The sequence below is a fragment of the Dendroctonus ponderosae genome, unplaced genomic scaffold (assembly GCF_020466585.1).
Source record: "Dendroctonus ponderosae isolate FM_Combo_2020 unplaced genomic scaffold, Dpon_F_20191213v2 Dpon_F_20191213_1, whole genome shotgun sequence".
Classification (NCBI taxonomy): Eukaryota; Metazoa; Arthropoda; class Insecta; order Coleoptera; family Curculionidae; genus Dendroctonus; species Dendroctonus ponderosae.
The window spans coordinates 16,897,283-16,920,232 of record NW_026017110.1 but is presented as its reverse complement, the minus strand read 5'-3'; the positions used below and the strand labels follow the sequence as shown (position 1 = coordinate 16,920,232).

Below are 22,950 nucleotides of genomic sequence, written 5' to 3'. Positions count from 1 at the left end.
TGTTAATATTTTGTTATAGTTAAAAAGTTGTTTCAGTGAGTAATTAAGTAGATAAAGTTTAATTTATTTTAGAATTTACATGTTTATTTATTTTGAACAAAAATAATGTCAAACTGCTAAACTGTTGGTTCTACATCTTTTAAAAACTCCTTAGTTTTTTTACAGGAAATAAACTAGATCAGAGCGAATTTTGAGGCTGTAACATCAAATAAATAGCCATTATGCAGTGAGGAATGGGATATTGAGAACATTTGTTGCACTCGGTACCAAATTACCCTCGATCTAACTGTGAATTAGCAGACTTTTTTTCTTAATGGAACATGTAAATTTTATGCGATTTTTGAATTCCGCTTGTAATCCTGAACACTTCGTATCGGAAACATTTATGTCTAGCATTTAAAGTTATTGAAGAAATGAAAATAACTTTTTTTAACTACATTTTAAACTAAAAAAATCTGTAGGTGACACTTTATCAGTGATTTATTTCCAAACAAAAGTTCAAAACCAAAAAAATCAATTCAGGAACTTGATAGGAATGCCTTACTCACAGTTAGATCGGGCGTGATTTTTCTATACTTTTGTATCGTACGAGTATAGTGACGACAGTTCTAACTTGAAATATATGCAGTAACTCAACTACATCTTTGGGAAATATGAACACTTTAAATTACATAATTACGCATTATAATAAGCAATAATGTGCGCTCAATTTAAGAATGCAAATTCTAAAGGCACAAAAACATATCTTTAATAAAACCAATCATCTAGGAACACATCGATGATGATCCGAATAGAAGAATCCAATTTAACGAACAAATAATTAATCTTTTGAACAAAAATGCAAAGTACCTACTGTTTTCTGACGAATCAACGCTTATGTTAAATTGTGAGGAAAATCGTCAAAATTGGACACAAAAAATCTACACGGTATTAGAAAAAAAGACCTTCAACATTCAGAAAAAATCAATGTTTGGACAGGAATTATTGATAATCGACTAGGTAATTCGGAGATCCGCACTGACTGTTCAGATATTTATAGAAATAGTTCAATTACTATAATCAATTTTTTTTTTTATTTAGACAATTTTCCGAGAATCTTTACTATTTAATTATCATAACTTAAGGTACTTATCAAACATTAGTAAGAACATATTTAATATGTTCAAAACAGATCAATAATACACAAGTGTTCTTCATTCTCTTGTAATATGATTTGCAAGTACATAATTACAAGCAACGAGGAAACATGCAAAAGTCCATTAGAGTGATACCGCCTATCATTAATGGAGCCGAAAAAAGACGGGAAATACTGTAAAATTTTTTCAAACCAAGCACACATTACGTTGTAGATATAACCTAACTGTATTTTAGTTTAATTTACTGCTTGTACAGAAGAACCTTGAAAATCTGGACAATTTGCGAAAGGAATGTGTACCAGTAACAGTGAAACGAGGAAACCGAAATTATAAATAAATCTTATCTAATGTGAAAACGGTCTCAACGACAGTAATTTCCAGAAAAAAATAACAGCTTGTATGTAATGAGTCGTTTTTTTTTTAATGTAGGCTGTGACTAAAGGAAATTAACAATAAACTTAGCATTGAATTTTTTGCGTTTAGATTTTGATATTTTCAATGACCTGAAATTCATGTGGCGTCAACACGGGAAAATAACAATGCAAATTTAGTTTCGCAAGAAAACAACAGCAATTAGAAGTCCTTTTTAATGATTAATCACTATTAAGAATAGTCGCATACCACTCAACTTTTTACAGTTTTTCATTTCATTTATTCAGAATATATTTTAAACCTCAAAAAAACAATAACAAGATATTGTTGATAAAACATTTGAACAAAACCTGTGAAAGCCACCGGTTGGTGCTTTGGACGTTTACAAGAACAAGCAATTTAAAACGTTCAATTTAATTTAAAATTTAAAAAACCCAAAACAAACGATTTCTATTAATAACAAATTACACAATAATTGCATTACGTGAAAGTCTGAACTAAAAAAGTAACAAAACACTTCCTTGTCCGCACTCAAAGTTATTTTAAATGATACTAGTCCCGGCATGATAAAAATAACATATAATTTCTTGATAATTGATGATAGAATGCGGGTATTATATTCAGGGAACATGTGTAATATTTACTCACTTGAAACGATAATCGTTATTAACCCCTATGGATCATACTTCTAGCTTTTGGGTAGCTTTTGGAAATGTTCACGAATATCAATTTGTTTATTATATACACATATTCATTTTTTTATCGGTACAGTTTGAAACTGTGCGAAAAAAAAAATAGGTAAATGACTGTAATTTTAATTGCTGCATTGTATAGTGGTTTTAATTACTCATTATGCTGTTTTAGGAACATGGAACAAAGTGGTTTTTTTCTTCGAAAAGGAAGCAAGTTACGGAAAAAATCTGAGAAACAAAATAGATGTACTAGACGCTGCTTAATCGGTAAAACATTTTTTGTCAAAAATATTGACCTTAACCTTAACCTCTGGGACACCACTGGGCTTAAGCCACTTTAGTGTATTTAGGGCAAAATTACCCCTTACTGCTGCAAATACTACTGCAAAATGTCTAACGTTATTCGCTAAAAATGGAGCTTCAAAAAAGAAAAACACGAATAATATTTTATCTAGGTATTTTCCGTAAACAAAGACAAAATCAAGTTGATAGAGTGAGTAATTTGTTAGGCTGAATATACAAATTAATAGTGGGCAGCTGCCTCATCGAATAAGGAGCGTTATTAGTGAAACATTTAGCATTTTAAAAGATATACGAGGAGTATTAGGTAAACCACGAGTGAATCGAATGAGTGAAAACTGAAATATGTTCGGATTTAAAATAACATATACATGGTGATTCACAATCTTATGGACACAGAGCAGGGGCGTGTAGAGGACCAACTCCTTCTGTGAAAGTTTCAAGTGCAAGTTGAAGTTAAAATAAGGATGGCTGACGAGTTAACTTTTAAATTTATTATTTTTTATTTTCATTTAATTCACAGTAATTGAGGTTTATCGGCTGTATGCTAATCCAAATAAAAATACACAAAAATGTAAGGAATATTTCAATTTATTATAAAATTTCCTTCACAAAAAAATGTGCTCAAAGGAACGCAAAAAAATTATAAGAAAATTCATGAAAAATCACCCAGAAACCGAAATAACTCGAAAACGAAAACAGATACGAAAAAACAAGAGATCAGAAATTTCTTAAATTGAACAGCAGATTCAAAAATTCGTTTGGTCGAAGTCAGTGGCGTACCACATAAAAGTTCGGGGGGGTAAAAGGGGGGGTATGCCTCTAGAAAAAAGAACACCCTGTAGGTTTTCACAACCAGTCGCCTTTGCTACGGGCAAAGGGTCTAAACATTAGCCTACCTTAAAAATTTGAGCAAAATATCTCATAAACTGTACGAGTTAAAGAGAAAATGCCAAATTTTTTTAAAACTTTAACACTCGTAATTAATCTTTACTTTAAAACTTTAAATCTCGTTAACCATGGGCCTGCTTCTTTCATATAAAAAAATGTTTTTAAAATAATTTAAAACTAAATTGGTAGACTGATAATAAACAAAAATGCTAAAATAAACCCAGGAGAATGTATAATCTTATATGTACTTAAGTACCAATTTTAAAAGTATCGTTTATGTGAAACCTATGAATTTAAATTACACAATCCAGTATTCAATTTTTTCATTTGAATAACAAATTTCTTCAAAAATATTTATTTGACTCAAGAGTATAATTCCTCTTTTTGATAATTAAAAAGTAAGTACACAGCAATATTCAATAATTGCATAATGAATCGATGATTGCACATTGATCTACATACAGGTTTTATATTGTTTTCAAAACTTATGTATGTTTTTGCTTGATTTCCGAACTACAGGGCGGTAAAGATTCGAATGTTCAACTAATATTTTACAAAACTTAACAACAATCCATATTTTGTGATCAAAGATCAGTGTTTTTAGTTTAACTAATGGCTTAAGTAACAAAAAGAACGTGCCCAAAGTATGAGTAAAACCAACTGTTATTTACAGATTCTAGTTTTCAATAAAAAACTGAAACAATTTGACTGATGTTACCTGCGAGTAGCAATAACATTTTTAAATAAAATTGTTGCAATCTTGATGCTCAGTTTCTACTATTTTTAGACTGTTAATTAAAACCTATTAAAGCTGTGCAATTAAGCAATTTAAAAGATTTTTCATTCGAAAACGGTGCGTCCTGCAAAAACAGGGGAAGGGACTTGCTGGCTGTAAATCAAACCTGATACTTTTTTTTCATTTTAAGACAAACCCGTAAAAATTAATAAGTGAATATATACGTTTCTAATTAAAATTATCTTGAAACGTGTCTATGTTCACACCACTGGTCAAAGTGATAATTAAAATATTCTAACGAATTCTAAAGAACTTCTAAGCGGGTTTGGCAATATTCATATTTAAGAAATGCGTTTTTTTTTTCATGAAAATTTCATTCCTTCAGATCTAATAGGTTTTTTGTATTTGGATATTTTGCCTTAAACTAAGTAAGATACATAGAGTTGTTGAACGAAAATAATGTTAATTTGTAACCAAATTTTTATTCATAATCACAAAATAAATTAAAAAATCGTTTTCAATAGGTACTGAAATAAAGCAAAGGAACATAATACTGAATCTCGCTATCTATAATTTTTTACTTTTTGGAAAAAGAAAATTGATTTGTTTTACAGCGCAAGATATTCATTCAATATCTCGCAGAGTGAATTAATAAAGCTCATGAAAAAAGTCAGTCGATTTGGTCATGAACATGTAGGTAAGTACGGGAAAATTCAAATTATTCGGAATCTATTGACTTTTTCAAAAAATCTCAAGGCGCACTTTTTTACTTAAAAGCTAGGCAGTTTTAGGAAAAATATCCGATGTTTCTTCAAAAGTACGCTATAAAAATATGCGACCAATCAGAATTTTGGAACGTACCTCGTATTTTTTCTAGCAAGTTTTTCTTAAATGATGTGTCCCTCTTATGAAGCCTGGAATACTTAAGACGAATACCGAGTTTCAACTTTTCAGCTTCTGTCGTTAGAAAATTAAATAATAAATACTTGTTGAGTTAGCGCACTTTTAAGAGCCGCTTCCCCGTTAGCCGACACTTTTGAACCCTAATGTATATGACATTTTCGTAACGTTTTTGCGTGTAGAGTATGTCTGAACATTCGCGCAGATTAAATTGGAACCACCCTGTATATACTTGCATGGTTTGCACATCGCTTGCAGTTTTGTATTATTTCTTAAAACAGCAGTGCCAAGTATATTATTATTATATTTGATTTTTAGTACTTTATAGCCTTTTCACCGAAGAAAGATGTTGTTGTTGTTCTTAAGCGAGCAAAAATGTTCAAATTTTGACCAGTTTAAGTTTGATCTAAAAAGAACACATGTCATCTATAGGTACTACTTTTTATAGCACTATCAATTACGGAGATGCCCTATAAAAAGGTTGAAAATGCGACACCCTGTATATAGAATCTTGAAGAATGTTCATTTCACTAACAACACCATGTTGGGAAAGCTGGTCGACCAGATAAGAAACAAATAAACACTACCTATATTATCTCAGCTCAAGGTGAATGGTTGTTTGGTCTAAAATTAGGTGTAAACACTTCCCTATAATAGTGAAAATCGGTTGCTAAAATAGGTGTATATAATGTTTTTTATGATGAAGAAGTAAGAGGTTCCAGTTAATCCCAAACGACATCCTATGACCAAGGTCTTGGGCCTATCTACGTATACTTGCAATGTTTACGATGGGGCTTACTTATAAGCGATGTAAGTACGTGGGGTACTTACATGTTCAACGTTGATTTCTCCTTTGTACATAAACTCCACAAGGCATTTAATGTCAATATACTTAACATCCTTCATTATAAGTATGGGATCTTTTTCTTCATATTGGGAAAGGATGCTTTCAAAGTAGGTGCTGCAAGCAGAGAGCACTATTTTGTGGGCCTTTATTGTTCTACCTTCACAGGCTAGAGTCACATCACAAAAGGCCTCCCTATCAAGGAGTTGAGAGAACATTGTCTGCAGGTTCGAATGATGGTACCTCCATCTGAGGCAATATTGTTGGGGAAGCATTTTGACTGCTGTGTTTCTTTGTTGCACAATTTCAGTGGAAACCCGCACTGATCACATTTGTAGTTAGAAATCCTGGTGAGTCAGCGGTTTCGCGAACTTGAAAACGTATAAAAAAATAATCAATAGTGTTTTGGCTTTTTCAATTCAGCTCAATTTTCCTAACCCGATTCTTTCCGTTTAGAGCCTCACAAAACTCCCAACACTAATTGAGTGGAACTGGCCCACGGACACTATTTACGCAGCAAAAGATTGGCGACTTTCTCAAAATTTGGAGATGCATATGTAAATAATCAGTCATTTGGAAAATTTCCATGAAAATTAAGTCTCGACTTTTTATGATTCAGAGAGCGACAACATAGGAGCTGAAGCAGTCCGTTTATTCGCCGGCCAAGCCTTCAAGTCAAATCAATACATCTCGTCTTGAAAAAAATCTACCTTGAAAACCTCCATATTTTGAAAACGCTTTTCAGTTTATTCGGCAACATTCGTTGGCCACTTGTAAACACTACGACTTTACACAAACAACTGGCTTTTTAAGCAACTAACGGCACCGAATACACACACAAACGCAAACTCAAAACGGGGTCAAAATTTATACTTTGCAGAGTAAAGCCACCGTAATTAAGCCTTTCATATTTATTTTTATAAACTTGAGATTTTTCACAAGCCTGGGAAAAGAAACAGAAAATCTATAGACATGTCAAGTTCAATGAACGCTGTTTTCCATTTGAAACTGATAATCATAACAAACAAACGTGGTTGTTGGCTTAAATTTTTAATCGACCACCCAACGAAGCTCACGATTTCCCGATTTCCACTCGATTTTTCCCAATTCATTCGGCTTTAACCCCAATTTACTGCATTATCTTCAATGTTTCGTCTCTCTCTTTGAATTTTGAAAAACTTTTGGAAAAGAGACGGACGACATGCCTTGTAGGGGAAAAATTATCTGATCGTCCTTTTTACCGATTTATACAAAAGCGAGGACAAAAAACTTGGGGATTTTAATGTCAAAACTAGGGTGTTTTGGAATATCAACTTCAAACGGACGGTGACATATTTTCACGAAAAACTAATCACGCAACTACTTGCATTTAAAATATACCATGATTTCAATTAATTATTAATAATCTACTGACGTCCATTGTAACCAGCAATATTGACGCAATAAACATACAAATATTTTTGAATCTTACTTTTTATCTTGAACCAGAATTAAAGCATATTTTTTTTAATTTGAGCTATTTTTTACATTTTTATTTGTCCAATAATTTCACTACAAAACGTAGCAAGTACTGTAAAAAAAACCAAACACTTGAATACAGATATAATCTATCTCTTTCTAATTATTGTCTATGTGTCTACTGTGGTTGAAAAAGAAGACCTTAGCAATGAGCAACACACAACCAACTTGTTTTATTTATTTTTTTTTCAAAACCATTCAAAATGAGAGTAATTTTACAAAAAGCTTTCAGATTGACATCGATTGCAAATGCTCGGAAAACAATTTGTGCTCCACTCCAGGTAAAAGCCAGTTTAAGGCTTCTGATTATTATTAAAACCGTGTTCCTAAAAGCCTACAGCTTTCATCACCTTTTATCGAAACTTAGCAATTCGGGACCTCTAGCTTTTATTAAAGGTTTATTTTATCACGGATAACTTGTATGAATACTATTGTAGTTAATGACAGAAAGGGCATAATTCAAGCAGTGAAAATTTATATGCAAAACCCTGCACATTGTCTGTTGCGGAACCACCAAGAAATCAAAAAGCATTTGTTAAAAATATGAAGTCATGCCGGATATATCAATAAACGAAATGCGTACCGTCTTATATGAAGTTCCGAGTTATATGAAGAATAAGAAATGTCCTGGAGAGGATAGAAAAACAACCGAAATGCTGAAGCTCGGTTCCGATTCTCTGCTACAATCATAAAAAATGTTGTTTAACAGATGCTTAGAGGAAAGCCGCATACCAACAGAATGGCAAAATGCAGAAGTTATTTCATTTTTTAAGAAAGGCGGTAACAAAGACATTGAAAACTACTTCCCGATAAGCATGCTCTCACAAAAGTATACAAACAATTCTCAAACATATTAACCAACAGACTTAGACAACACTTAAATTTCACCTGTATCAACTAGTGGAACAGGCCCCGTCGAAAGCCTCGACGGGGTTTAAGAACATTATATCATCTCCACACAATGAAACTTCTTATAGAAAAGACTCACGAATATAATATCTCCATACACATGGCTTTTATAGACTACCAAGGCATTCGACTATGAACAATGCCAGAATTGACATCAGATAATCCAACTTAATCCAAAGTATTCACGAAAACGCCTCACTTCAAGTTAAAATAAACCAAGATTATAAGTGAAGCAAGGTTGCGATTGGCAGAGGAGGTCGCTGAACGACAACGACATTGTTAAAAAACATAACTATCTTCGAAACCAAAAAAGATATGAAAAATCTGAGCAAGCCACTGTATTGAAGCTCAACGTGATTACCAGCTGAATTTTGATAAAAATTAGCATATTTCAGACAAGCTAAAATTGCGTCGAAATTTTGAGTATTTTTCAGTGCTCAAAAACTCACATACGGTGCATTTCTTCGTTGAAAAGCCGAAGAAACGGGGAAGTTGCTCTCACTTCTGTTTCTGAAGCTTCACTTTCAAAATACTCTAGATACTTTTTGCTAAAAGAAAATAATTTCCAGTTTGAGATATGAGCAAACGGTCGGCTTTTATAAAACGTACACGAAGGCGTTTACACGCAGTGAAACTATTTGATGCTGCAACTACTGGGGGTTTTCGGCCGCTAAAAATCTTCATTTGCTGAAAATACTTTTTCTCTTGCAAATAGGCAGATCTTGTTAGCAAAACGCCGGATCGAAACAATAGTTTTGATCAGGACAAGGCTTTTGCGCCCAAATGGGTCCTCAAAGGTATATATTTTTGCATTCGATTTAGATGCAGAAGGGCTGAAAATAGGACATTCATCGTAAACACCATTTCTAAAGATAAGCGCGACGAAAAACATGTCAGTTGGTAAAATCAGAAGATTTGTACAATTCTTGTTGATGAGACTATGAGCTGTTTGGATACAAATAATTCTAACTGCGATAAGTTTAACGAGCTTGCCAATTTTGTAATAAACATAATTTAAATTTCAGGTTCACACCCTGAAAAACTATTCTATTTTAAAAAAATGTTTATTAGGTGCTTTTTCGGAGTAAAATAGACAATTGGGTGGTTTAGCAAATAATAATTTAACGTTCTAAAATGTTTTAACAGATTTAACGAAAATCCGAAACTAAAACAAACTTAAAAAATGTTTCAATGTCAATTACATTGAATTACATTACATTGTTTTCACGATTCTCTTGAATTGCAATAAGCACGTTTTAATTGTGAAATGTAGCCAATATTGAGAGAAAAGGCAATAATATAAATTTAAATTATTTTATTATGAATGTTTTTAGATGAGCAGCGAAGTGGAGAAAGCTACAAAAGCAAAATTTGATAAAAATACTGAAACGATATTCGACAAGATTATTGCCAAAAAGATTCCCGCTGATATTATCTATGAGGATGATCAATGCTTGGCATTTAACGATGTGAATCCTCAAGCACCGACTCACTTTCTTGTGATTCCAAAAAAACCGATTCCTATGCTGGATAAATGTGAACAAAATGATCAAGATGTAAGTTTCTTATTTCTTTTAGTACAGTTAACAAGCAAGTTTCATAAGAAAGAATTAGAGCAATTTCCAATAAAAATCTTATCATCTAATTCACTTGTGTCAAAAAAACATTAAAATAGACAGACAAAAACATAAAATCTATTTGCAGATCTTAGGGCATCTTTTACTCGTATCCAAGAAATTAGCACAGCAAAGATTGCCAAATGGATACCGTTTAGTTATTAATAATGGAAAAGAGGGCTGCCAGTCCGTGTACCACCTACATTTGCATATATTAGGCGGACGACAAATGAGCTGGCCACCTGGTTAAATAATTCGTGTTTGTTACATAAGCTGTGAGGTAGAAGTTTGTATGGTTCTTATTATATATTTTTGGATTGTTTAGAGTCTACAGCGTTAGTTTGCATTATCATTTTCCCAAAAGTACAGAAATAAATATTTTAGAAAAAAAATTGTACTGCTGCATGTTCGGGTTTCCTCTTTCAGGCCATTTCGAATAAACAAATAATCAGCTTAATCCGATTTATTATCTACACATTTTTTACAATTTACATTTAGCTGTCTGATTGTATTCCTTTTCCCAGTCCAGATAATCTCTTTCTCGTAGATTATACGTCTTTCCGTGTTTCCCAACGCCACTTATAAACTTTTTCGCACCCTCCACTATGCTTTTTAATGAAATGTTATCTGCATTGTCTTTCTCGTACTTTATGAGATCAGCATACACTTGACTGAAGGCGGAATTATAGGCTGAATCTCTGTCACTGCTAAGACATTCTTGAGGGAACTTTGCTAAACATACCGCCAGCTGCAATGCTTGACCCAAACCTGAAGTTCAATTTATTAAATCTATATTTGAAAACCAAGTAAGAAGACATTTACTTGTACCACAGGCTACAATTCTATTAACCAGACCCCACTCGAAGGCTTCTTTTGCATTTAAGGATTTACCAGTTAAAATTAAGTCTAATGCACGAGATAGTCCTACTACTGCAGGTAATCTCACAGTACCACCATCTACTAAAGGAACACCTAAAATCAAGCATATTTTAAATGGTTTAAAACTTTATTTAATTAATTAGACAATCAGTATATCAGATAGAAATTAAAAATGATGAAAATTGATTAAGAGGTTAAAAGGTATTAAACATTTAAAAGATTGTTTGCTAAGATATTTTAAAGTTTAGCTTAAATGATTATCAATCAAGTCAACTGTTAACGTTTTATTTGTTGTTTCTCTTTAAATCCTTGTCGCAAATTTTCATGAATTAATGGAATTCCAATGCGTACAAGTTTATCGTCCCCGACGACGGATTCATTTCTTTGAATTTGTTTATTATCTGAAAAATATACATTTTCCCAATATTTCCATACATTTCCGGAAAATTTACATACGTTATTACAAACATTATTTACAAAGTTTCTGAAGCTTGTCTATCTAGTTGCAAGTCCACTTTAATGAAATAATATAGTTTTGACGAAAGTTCTTATACATTCCAAAGCCTTTCTGCAATAATATACACAACATACAAATGATAACCACCTAATATCTGTAATAAATTTCACTCACCAAATCTTCTAGCATATAAACCAACCACTGCAGTTTCTTCCATCACTCTTAAATCGCATAAGAGAGCTAATTCTAAGCCGCCAGCCACCGCATATCCACTAAGGGCTGCTATCATTGGTTTCCTCAAGAATTTTCTTGATTGTAACTGAATATATGTTAATATACTTTATTAAAATTATTATTGCATAAGTATTTAATGGAAGTAATCGTCAAAAGAGTTAGGCTTTTGCGACCATCGTTTGAAAGTGGTAAGTGGTTATCTGGGCTTTTCGGCTGTCTGTGGAAAATGGATATTTTTGTGCTGTGCTTTTACTTCAATTTATTACAAAATTTAAAACTGATTTCCACCTGTACAAACTGATATATTTTTAATATTTCTGTTTATTTTTTTATTATTTCCGAAAATTTTTCCGCTAGTTAAAAATTATGCAATTATTAATTTTGCACAAAATATTCAATACATACGATTGAAAATTGCGCTTTTTGGTCCGTTGTGGACTTTTGCAAGTCCTCCAAGTTTGCAATTTCATCAAAATCAAAACCGGCGCAAAAATTTCCTCCCGTGCCATACAAAACCCCTACATGAGCGTCAGTGTCTTTTTCAAAATCAGCTATCGCATTTTCTAGCATTTCAGCTGTTTCATGATCAATACAATTCCTTTTATCCGGCCTATTTATTCCTATTGTAGTTACTTCACCTAATCTTTCTACTAATATATCTAAAAAGTACATTTTTGGATGGAAAAAGACAATTATAGGTTGACTATTAATTACTATTTTTCTCGTTGGTCCTTGTTGACATAGTTCGAGGGATGTAGTTGACTGTAGAGACACTTCTTTGCAAGTGTTTAAAAATCATATTTTTACTTTCTAATAAACATTTATCCCTATAACAATATGCACCTATAGACAAAAATAAACAAAGATTGACAATGGTACTTAATTTGTAAAGCTTTATTTTCTTCTTCTGAGCTTTATTTGGCGCTGGATATGTTTATAAATATTTGAATGTCAAACGCACTCGGCAATGTTGACAAATGCGTTCGATTAACGAAAGTTTATAATTTTTTATATAATTACTTATTTGTTGTAATTATTTCCGAGCACTAACCAGTTAACTACTAAGGCTTTTCAAAATTTAGTGATTTTTTCAAAGAGTTTTGTTCAGCGTTTGTAAGTTCAGTGTGCGCACTTTGACAACGCTGCAATATTTCCTGGAACTTAACCAATCTCTGGAACAGTTAAGATTATGCCAGAGGGCAGATAACCTCTGTGATCTGTGATGCCAATTTTAATGGTATTGTGTAAATATTATGTGAAATTTTGAGTTTTTCAGTTTATCTATTGTGCATTGAAACATAATGTTCCATTTATCAGTACTAGGTCCTATGTAAATATTTCCGGTTAATTAGGTGGTGGATCATTCTAATATCTTTAGCAAACATCCTCAACATATCATGGATTTAATCTGAATATTATATTTACATAACGAAACCGCTGAAGTGGCGTTAAATTTTGCAATATCTCTCCACTCTTTCCCTTCATATATGTGCACTCCAATGAGTGGAATTGTCTAATTGGAGAAAAACCCTGCATACTCTGCTAGCAAATTGACTATGGACGAAGAGTTAAGCCCTAATGACGATTTGAGTGTCTGGGACATATATGGTAAGACACCCCCCAGAACTAGGATATCCAGAAAAAATCGTGAAAGGAGACAAAAATTTTCCATGTAAGTTCCCAGGAAAACTAATCACGTTTTCAGTACATGCTAATTACGAGCTTAATATATTTCCAGTATGTTCCATATCAAGACAATAATTCAGTTTGTTTTTTCTTATCAGTTATCTCTTCGCTATGTTATTAAGCATTTTGTTTTGCTAATAAAACCCCCATTTTCCAATAAATTAAATACATACTGGTTTTATTGTAGGTCTGACACACCCACCTCAAAGTATCACGAAACACGGAACGAATTGACTCGGAGAAACACCGTAAGCACAATGTACGATGAGCTGATTGCTAATGCTGATAAATCAGATTCTGAGCAAGGTAAAACTTTAAGCTTTCCATTCATATTTGATTATTTAGAACTTTGCTGATTAATATCAATGTATAACAACGAAAATATTAGCTTGAAGTAAACATATTTTCAAAGCAATGGGCAAAATTAAATATCAATCGATTAACTAGGGCAAGTTTTTCTAACATGATCCTGGTATGTTTCTTGCCACAGTTCTGAATATCGTTTAAATCAGCAAAGTGCGTCAAATTTTACTCTAAAACTGAAACAGATGCGTTAAAAATACATTTCACTTTTTAATCTATTTTTGTACATCACTCACGTGTTGATACATGTCTTTTTGAATCAAAAATTATATTTTTGACCAGAATGGCATCGTATTACAGATGTATTAAAACTGTTTACTACTCAGTATTCCCGTTCAAATCTCATTATTATATCTGTTGTTGTCTCGTCGAAGCAAAGAATAAATTGAAATTTTATAAACATTCCCATACCTTCATCTCTTAATAATTTCATAAACAGCTTGTTTCTTAATAACATTCCATTATTCAAGGAGTTCATTTTAGTTTTCAAAAAAAAACTTCACATGAACAAAGTACGATCCTAACTTTTGCACTTCTTTTAAAGCCCTTAATTTTTGAGGTCGTAAAAACATGCAATTTTTTATGATAACTTTGGAACGACTCCAGAATCGTGCATTTTATATACTTCAGAAGGTATTTTTAGCTGTACCACTTTTTTTGTAATATTGCTAGTGGCTTTCTTGTTCGATTTGCACGGCAGCATATTTTCAAGATATGTTACCAGTTTTCAAGTTAATTACATCACTTTCCCTTTCTTCAAGTACAAACTATTTTTGAAATCCTCATTCATCTCTGAACAAATCACTTTTCTTCATTTTTTTTGTTTGTCGAGCGGTTTTCGTAAAAAATAAATATTATTTATTCTAGCTCTGAATAATAACATCTGGTTTAACTAGTTCGGCATTCTCAAGAATAAAAATTTTATTTGATGCTTAAAAGCTGCGTATGTTTCTCATTGCCATTCAAAAGTTTTCAAGTTTACAACATATATTTACATGATGGCTGCATGAATAACGCCCTTGCATTTTTGCATGTTTTAAGAAGCACCATGTTTAGTTTATAATCGTTCTTTACAGGTAGTAGTAAAAGGTCTAATAAACGGCAGATCAAGCTTCTCAGGGGTTCTGAGCGGGATTTAAAGCTTGACATAGCCAGTGCTCAAGCTTCAGCTCAAGGTATACCAATCCCATATAAGAATCCTGGAGCAGCATATTGGCAAAATAATTATGAACCTAAAACTCCTAGTTATTCTATTGAAAGCTGCAAGCGGTAAGTTGCATCCGATCGGAAAAAATGTAAAGTTTTGAGGAAACTAAATCTGTTATCATTAGTATCCGTCATAAATTTCAAATCGGTGAAGATATAGAAGCAAAAATTACAAATTTGTGAGCAACGCCCAAGCTTAAACCTGGATATCACGGAAACTGTTTGAAAAATTCAGTCAGTTCCAATGAGGATTTATCAGAATTTTCTAACGTCTAAAAAATCAGACGCTTTGAAGAAAAATTGAGACCGTTTTCTAAAATCAACAGAAAATTATTATTTATGAAGAAGTTTGGATACAAATTCGGAAGTCTTCTTTATCGTTATTATACAGAACGAGAGCCGAAGGCTAATATTGCCAGCATTTACTAAGTAATGGTCTTAGGGTGACGAAAAAACCGTGATATTTAATTTGGTAAAATCTACTAAAATATTTCTATAATTTTTTAGTTTTGAAACCAGTTTAAAATTCGCACCTTTCTGTATAATTAACCATGTTGCCCTTTTCATGAAAAAGCATCAGAATATTTTTAGGTTCCATATTTAAAATATTTAAACTATTTTTATTTAATTTAGTTTCATGTGCTTAATGGGCCGGACGCTGCCATGTGACAAAAAATTGAAAGAATCAGAAGAATGCAAGCCAAGTGATCCGAAAGTTATAAGTCCTGTTTCCACTGCAGAATGTCCGCAAAGTAGGGTGGATTTTTATCAAACGTTGAGCCTCTTAATTAGAATGGGCGTTGGCAAAGAAGAGAAACATACTCGAAGAGGAGTAAGTATTTGAAAAATTAATACAATAAGGTATATGTAAATATACAGGGTGATTCACGGTCGATGGCTGATGACGTTTAAGGAGCACGCGATGCACGATCTGTTTGAAATTTGGTACAACGAAGTTAGCCGATATGCTCTATCGTCCGATCGTATTTTCAGCAATGCGAGGTTGCCGCATATATTGAAAAGTACATATAACGTCGATATTTTAAATGAGACACCCTGTATATTATTGAACGGTTAACTTCGCTTAATACACCTGATTATTTTTGCTTAAAGAGTCCTATATTTATCTGAAGCAGTTTCCGAAATATTAAATAAAATTCCTTATTTTTAATTAAAACAGCTCCAAGGAATATTGCATTACAACGCGATTTCGATATCTTAAAATGTAACATTTTGGTACTGGGTTAGGATAGCCCTGTGTTTGAGCCGCGTACATCAATTTTTTTACAAATTATACAGGATGTCTTGGAAATGAAACTGATCTTTCAGCTAGAGATAAAAACTGCTCTAATTACATCTTTTTAAATAAAACACCCCATATATTAGTTCAGATACAGGAAGACTATTAAATAGGTCGTCGTGAAATGGAATTTCTTATACACACTTTCTTATATACACTGCTAGACGTAAGATTTGAAACAAACCCCCATCTGAAGATGCAAGCCACTCATGCTTCGAAACATCGGTAAGAAATTATATTTCACGACCGCTTAAAAACCGGAAATACCTCAACAGTTTCAGGGTTAAGAAGCTTAATTGTGGGATAGTAAATTCAAATGCGTGGAATAAATAATATGTCGATTTAAGATGAGCCGAGAAGAATCAATTTGGCAAACTGAACTGAAAGATCTCATATGGCTGGAATTGCAAGCTTATCATGCTGAGAGAACGCCAATTGAAGAAGATGAATATCTTTGCTCAGCCAGAGAATCAGTTGAGCCTCTACTGCAAAATATTATGAATTACAAATTTGAGAGGTAATATACAAATTAAAGAAACGGGATTTTCCTAATATTGTTGACGTGGACTGTTTTAGACACCACAGAAAATATAGCAGTCAAAATAGCGATAGCGGTGTAGAGGATGATTGTCCTGGATGCGATTCAGTTTATTGCTGTTCCTGTATGGAAGCCCAAAATGAAGCTCTAAGAGAAATTCAAGGCTTGATGAGACAACTAGAGGACGCAGAGTCTTTGTTTCCATCATCAAAAGCTTTTGCTGAGCTGTATCCATTGTATAATAGTCCTGAATTTGTAAGCAGGGTAAGCTTGAAATTAACTTTAGTAGATTGGCTTTTTATGTTCCATTTCATTATTTAGGTGAAGGCTATAAGCCTGTGGTTCAACATGACACAAATGCAAAGACTGAAACTTAACATTCTCGCACGTCTGGTGCTTTGCCTGGAATCCAAGCCTAGAAACTGGCCAGTTATGTCCGATGAAATTTCATCTGGATCATCTTCGGATAGTAACAATAGCATTGGCTCATCCATTAGCGATGGGAGCATTATGATTAAAAACGAAATGTACAACATCGTTCCTCTGGCTCAATTGATTTCAAAAAAGGACCACAACAATATATCGCCGTATCGACGGTATATTGAGAATATACTGAAAACCAGGGCATTGTATAAAAGCTTATCATTTTTGGAAGCACTTCACAATAACGTTTTGCACAAAGTGCAGCTTACTTTAACCAAACCAAACGATATGGAGCTATTTTCAAAAGTAAGTAAGCCCTTTTTGAAGTGATAACTTTTTATGGCACGGTCCGATTCCATCGGAATTCGTCACAGCCCCGTTATCCCTGGCAAAGATAGACAAGTACCGAGGACGTATTGTACCTTCCTCAGCGTTACAGAATATACCAAATATACTATTAAATGATATACTTATTATATGTACTTTCTAGATTATATGTACTTTCCACGAGGAGATCGAGAAATATGTTTTACATTCAAAAGGAAATTAAATTCCATGTTACCTATTCCTGATACATTTATAAATTATTAGTCTAACAAGAATATTGAAATTATAAAATTATTATTGCGTTAATTATGTATAAATTATTATTGAGTTTAATACTTCACTTTTTGATCAGCGTTAATGAAATATTTTATAAGTTTTTAGCACTAAATATTTGATTTCCTGCAGGTGATCGGTGATACTGAAGAGGACGAATTAATCAGATATGGCAGTTGGAGTCCTGAAGCAATAGACCTCGATTTGCCACCTTACCGCTCTATGTTTCTGTTCCTGGTTGGTGTACCGTTAGAAGTTATTAAAGAGTATTTGCAAATGAGGTTGCAACAGAAGCCTGGAAATCCCTCACCACTCAGTGTAAGGCAACTCATGAGGGAACTGAAAGAAGGTAATACTCGCTACATTAAGAACATAATAGGATACATATATATATAATTTTAATAATTTAGATAATAGTATCTAGGGCGTAGATAATAATATATAATCCCGGCATAATATGCGCGTAACAAAACTTAAGCCTATACACTTATTAAGGCAACATTATCTGGTTAATTAAAGTTGCATTTTTAGGACTGAGGATAGCAGCAAGAGAACGCGATCGTGTAGATACATATATAGCAGCGGTGAAATCAGGAACCGAAACTATGCCCGATACTCATAAAGAGACACTCGCAACATTCGAAGTCTGCATGATGAAAGTGTTTAAAGATTATTTAGAATATCTGGAACAATGGGTTTTGTTCCATCATAATACTTTTCAGAAAAACCTCCTTGAAGAGGAGTTTAAGTTCTCTTTATCAGTGATGAAATATATTGAAAATGGCAACCAACTGCTTGCCAATAAATATGCTCATATTTTAAGTAGTATCTTGGAGAGAATAGCTGTAAGACTGTTGGAAAAAATTGACGAATTCTTGGATGAAATCAGTAAGGAGGATGTTAATACTTTAAAGTAAGAACCATTTAACTGGCATCCCACAATTGGGTATTTAATTGTTGTTTTCCTAGACAAGCGATGTTTAATGTGTGCAGAAAGCTGCAGACTTTATTTAATGATGAACGGGAATTGAGCATGAAAACTCTGTCATTTACGCAAATGGTTAAAGAGCATTGCTTTAAGTATGTCAGTCCTGAGGCATCTATATTGTTGAAGGTAGGCCTTAATGCGAATTAGCTTGATTTGATGACAGATTGGATTGAACTTGGAAAAACCCCAGTTTTCTACGACAATTTTTTTATTTCAGGATTCAATTGTAGCATTTAAATGTATTGTCCCAAAAGCCATTGCAAAAGTACAAAGTTTCTTCGACTATACAACACTAGACACCTTCGACGATATGGACAAACACGCTCTAACTAGCAGAATCCGGGAAATATTAATGCAAATCTATAGATTGGGTTTTGAGGTAAATTTCGACTCTATTTTCTTGATCGTTAAATCGTCCATAATTTGCATGTTGATGCGAATAATAGAAAATTTAACAAAACCATTGTTTGTAAATTGCTCTAAATGTTGCAGTTTTATAAGGAAATAACTGACGGCCTACCAACTGAATCCAGATCAAGGCTTGTGTATGGTATGGTCCATTTTGCCAAGCTGTGGATGTGTTTTGTCACGGAAAGGTGTGAAAGAGGCAGAGGTATGTTTCAATTGCATCGTTGTCAGAAAACATTCTCTAATAGAATGTTTTTTAAGGAATGCGACCTAGATGGGCAAATCAAGGCATGGAATTTTTGTTGACTGTATGTGAACCTGCAAATACAAGATATCTTACTGACGAGGAGTTTGAGGATCTGAAAAAAAGCATGGACGAGTGTATATCTCATTTAATAGGTACGTTTGTTGAATTAAATCGAACACTAGCACACTAGGATAGATCGTTTTTTAAATAAATCGGCAATTGCACGAAGAATCAGGCAACATTTGGATTTTTAATAATAAAAATTTGATGTTGATTTATTTTTAGGAACTACTGCGCCGTCAACTCCTGAAAGCGGATTCTACACAACATCACCTCGAATGGCTCTGGAGCACATAAGATCGAAATCGAGAGGTTCATCGCCCAGCCCAAGAGCGACTTATAAAAGCCAAAGATCGGCTCCTACAAGAAAAACCAGCGTAGATCAACAATCGCCCGGAACTGAAGCATTAGAAAGCTTAAATAGTAGTTTCACTACAAATTCTGGGTAACAATATTAGTTAAAATGTATTGCAAATGTGGCAAATTAAAATTTTTGGTTTTATTTAGTAGTTTGAGAAGAGAAGACCGAAGCAACAGTCACGTTAAAATCAAGTTACCACCTAAAACGCATTGTGAGCGCATCAGAGATGCGATCGAAAATTTGGAAAGTAAAATAGATGAAAAACTACATAAAGAGCAGCTGATCGGAAATATTTTGGAATGTAACAAGGATAACAGCAATCAAGTACGCAGGAGAAATGTTACCTTTTCATGGCAAAGAGGTATTAAAATAGGTAAGTTGCTTATTGCCAGATTTGCTAATGAATACGGAGAAAAGAGAGTTTATTTTATATCAGTTGAATCTTACAGGGCAAGGTCGGTTTGGAAAAGTATACACGGCGGTTAATAATAATACAGGCGAAATGATGGCTGTTAAAGAAATACCTTTGCAACATAATGATTCGTTAACAATCAAGCGGGTCTCCTCTGAAATGAAGATATTAGAAGGCATATCCCATGACAACTTAGTAAAGTATTACGGCGTTGAAGTTTATACAGTAAGCATCAGCGGTTGATTGGTAGCTAAAGACATTTTCATAAACATTCTTTCTAGGATAAAATGATGTTATTTATGGAATTCTGCGCCGAGGGTACACTAGAAAATCTCATCAAAGCCGCAGAAAACGGACTACCCGAGTTATTAGTTCGGAAATACACCTATCAGTTACTAAGCGGAGTTGCTTGCTTGCACGGGCATGGCATTGTTCACAGAGACATAAAGTCAGCAAACATATTTTTAACACAGGAAGGGAATCGTTTGAAAATTGGAGATTTTGGATGTGCTGCGAAAATCAAAAGCAATTCGACAATGCCAGGAGAGCTTCAAGGATTTGTCGGGACTCAAGGTAAAACTCATATCCTATCCTCAATACATATTTGCCTATTTTATATGTTTTTTAATATTTCAGCTTATATGGCCCCAGAAGTGTTTACTAAAAACATGAATGAAGGGTATGGGCGAGCAGCCGATATTTGGTCAGTTGGATGTGTCGTTACTGAAATGGCCTCAGGAAAGGTAAGTGGATAATACAGATTTTTTTATAATAAAACTGGCAAGTTTTTTGAGAACATTTGCGCGAAAGTGAAAGTTAATAAGTCCACTTTGTTATGAAATAAAGTCTGAAATATTTTTGTATTTAGCGTCCATGGGCTCAGTATGATTCCAACTACCAAATCATGTTCAAAGTGGGAATGGGCCGAAGCCCTGATCCACCCGAAAATATGATAGATGAAGGGCTGGACTTTCTGGAGCTGTGTTTTAAGCACGATCCCAAAGAACGAGCTTCGGCTCAAGAATTACTGGCTCATAATTTTGTTAAAGTTGGCGACGACTTAATCATATGAAAACGTACCTTTGCAGCATTATCACGACAGTGATTAGCTATTATTTGATAGAGAACAAGCACATTTATTCACCTGTCATTAGGTAGAGTAGACGTGATTAGGGTTTTGGCGGCACTACTTACTGCTACGTATTTTGCAAATGCTTAGATTGGCATTTGGATGTGATGTAAATTTTCGTCAGACTTAAGTACAAGTGATAGTTTATGTTTCACAAAACTGTTCAAATTCGTTTGTTGTTGCTGACAATACAACGTTTTTCTAAGCTATATTTTGAAGTTGTTTTAAAAATTTCAATATTGAATCATGGTTTTGATTGTTATACCCAGATGCTACAAGCTAAAGGAGTACTTGGTTTTAAACAATGTATATTTGAAATAATTCAAAGTGCATTGTGACTAGAAACTGCTTTGAAATCTCGTGTGATATTTGTGGAAAGTGGGTCTACTTAAGGTGTAGAATTATAAAAAACTTTTGTATTCATTATATAAATCTTATTCTTCATGAAAAAGACCGCATGATCTGAACCCTAAAATGCAACCACCAAACAATGGTTATCGGTTGTATATCATAATTCTCAAAGAATATGAAAGGGAAAAGTACATTTTTGGCCAAAATCTAAAATTGCTATAAGAAATAGTTGATCAGAATTGAAAAGTACCCACGCAAATATGCAATTACATCGATCCACCGTGAAAAATAAGGTATTCAAATTTTTTCGTACTTAATAAGTATTTAAATTAGACAATTGTTTATAGGGCATCTGAAAGATTATCGAGTTTCATTCATCATTGTAAATTATTTCTTTCGGTTCATTATTCATTCTATTTAGAATAGTAAATTTAAATTTTTGAAAAAATTATAAAACCGGATTTTTTGTTCTTTACTTTATAGTTTTCGATTTTGGTAAAAGTTTTCTGACGAAATTGTTCGTGAACCAAATTCACATTTTGTGAGACACCGCAAAAACTGATATCTGCTGGTTACATTTTAGATTTCAGTTCATGCAGATTTTTCTAAATTACAATTGAAAATAGAAAAATCTTTATGGCTACAACTTAAATTGATGATAGTTGCTCGAAATTTAAACTTTAAATTAGGAAGTAAGTATGTAGGAAACGTTAAGCTCCGATTTGAAGTTTTTAATTGGAAATGCGAATAGAATAAAAACGTCACGAATAATGATCCAAGGAAGTGATTTAATATTTTTCAATGATTTGTCAAAAATGTTACACATAAGTAAGCAGGAGAATTCCTGCAAACTTTGAAATATTCAAAATCTATTTTATTTGTGGAATGTTTAGGTGTTGTTTAGCAATTTACGTGCGTCTTGTCTCTGTAATTGAAAAATGTTAATAATAAGTGACTTGTTAACACATCGAGTTTATGCAAGCTGGCTGTAGTGTTTAAAAAATTACATTCGTTTATGTCTAATCCGAACCAATCTGTGTTTTTTTGTTAGTGTAACTCATTGATTCAATTAGAGCTTATTTTTCGTTTCTAATTTAATTAAAGCTTATTTTTAAGTGCAGCACTAATTACAGCCTGTATAATTATTATTGTGATATAATTTGTGTATGTTAAAATTATATAGTTGACTATTTTATTCGTTACACACATTTTAGGCATCAATACAATTAATGTTAGTCTTGATTTTATGTTTTATTTTGTATGCTTTTGCCCAAATACATAGACGAAAAAAGCGCGTTTAATACGAAAGCGAACAATATCAATACTTTTATATTATAATTTAAATATTTAAGGGATAAACAAAGGAAAAGGAGCAAATAATGGCTTACAACTGT

The 22,950-nt window shown here is 33.1% G+C and overlaps 4 protein-coding genes across 15 annotated transcripts in view; 2 read left to right on the top strand and 2 right to left on the bottom strand.

Moving 5' to 3' along the window:
• LOC109542477 (protein tramtrack, beta isoform) overlaps nt 1-7,213 on the bottom strand; it is a 25,318-nt gene extending 18,105 nt beyond the window's left edge. For 2 of the 8 annotated variants that reach the window (XR_007280245.1, XM_048660703.1), the window contains exon 1: nt 5,859-7,213. Coding sequence is in view for 6 of the 8 variants with exons in the window: in XM_048660703.1 (XP_048516660.1) it covers nt 5,859-6,146 (288 nt within the window). In the remaining 2 variants the exon portion in view is untranslated. The remainder of the gene's footprint in view (nt 1-5,858) is intronic. The other 6 variants (XR_007280244.1, XM_048660698.1, XM_048660699.1 and 3 more) reach the window with 5 other exon arrangements.
• A 328-nt stretch (nt 7,214-7,541) lies between these two features.
• Nucleotides 7,542-10,253, top strand: LOC109542487 (adenosine 5'-monophosphoramidase HINT1-like). Its single transcript, XM_019911731.2, has 3 exons — nt 7,542-7,670; nt 9,633-9,854; nt 10,003-10,253. Exons 1-3 carry the CDS (start codon nt 7,593-7,595, stop codon nt 10,162-10,164), a joined length of 462 nt encoding a protein of 153 aa, XP_019767290.2. The 5' UTR covers nt 7,542-7,592; the 3' UTR covers nt 10,165-10,253.
• A 109-nt stretch (nt 10,254-10,362) lies between these two features.
• Nucleotides 10,363-13,400, bottom strand: LOC109542483 (probable enoyl-CoA hydratase echA8). Of its 2 annotated transcripts, XM_019911727.2 has the most exons (6): nt 13,344-13,400; nt 12,199-12,327; nt 11,890-12,143; nt 11,425-11,569; nt 10,737-10,886; nt 10,363-10,682 (listed from the first exon to the last, which is right to left on the bottom strand). In XM_019911727.2, exons 2-6 carry the CDS (start codon nt 12,281-12,283, stop codon nt 10,396-10,398), a joined length of 921 nt encoding a protein of 306 aa, XP_019767286.2. In that variant the 5' UTR covers nt 12,284-12,327; nt 13,344-13,400; the 3' UTR covers nt 10,363-10,395. The 2 variants fall into 2 exon arrangements, with proteins under 2 accessions (XP_019767286.2, XP_019767287.2); XM_019911728.2 differs by lacking the exon at nt 13,344-13,400 and having other exon boundaries at nt 10,743-10,886; nt 12,199-12,671.
• Nucleotides 12,687-22,798, top strand: LOC109542479 (mitogen-activated protein kinase kinase kinase 4). Of its 4 annotated transcripts, none has more exons than XM_048660691.1 (19): nt 12,687-13,156; nt 13,358-13,476; nt 14,610-14,802; nt 15,373-15,571; nt 16,387-16,556; nt 16,616-16,841; nt 16,899-17,306; nt 17,733-17,949; nt 18,132-18,513; nt 18,570-18,714; nt 18,806-18,967; nt 19,081-19,201; nt 19,258-19,395; nt 19,529-19,748; nt 19,814-20,037; nt 20,114-20,301; nt 20,358-20,649; nt 20,713-20,819; nt 20,945-22,798. In XM_048660691.1, exons 1-19 carry the CDS (start codon nt 13,041-13,043, stop codon nt 21,146-21,148), a joined length of 3,831 nt encoding a protein of 1,276 aa, XP_048516648.1. In that variant the 5' UTR covers nt 12,687-13,040; the 3' UTR covers nt 21,149-22,798. The 4 variants fall into 4 exon arrangements, with proteins under 4 accessions (XP_048516648.1, XP_048516647.1, XP_048516650.1 ...); XM_048660690.1 differs by having other exon boundaries at nt 12,688-13,156; nt 19,811-20,037; XM_048660693.1 differs by lacking the exons at nt 12,687-13,156; nt 13,358-13,476; nt 14,610-14,802; nt 15,373-15,571 and adding an exon at nt 15,580-16,264 and having other exon boundaries at nt 16,321-16,556; nt 19,811-20,037.
• Nucleotides 22,799-22,950: the final 152 nt, after the last annotated feature.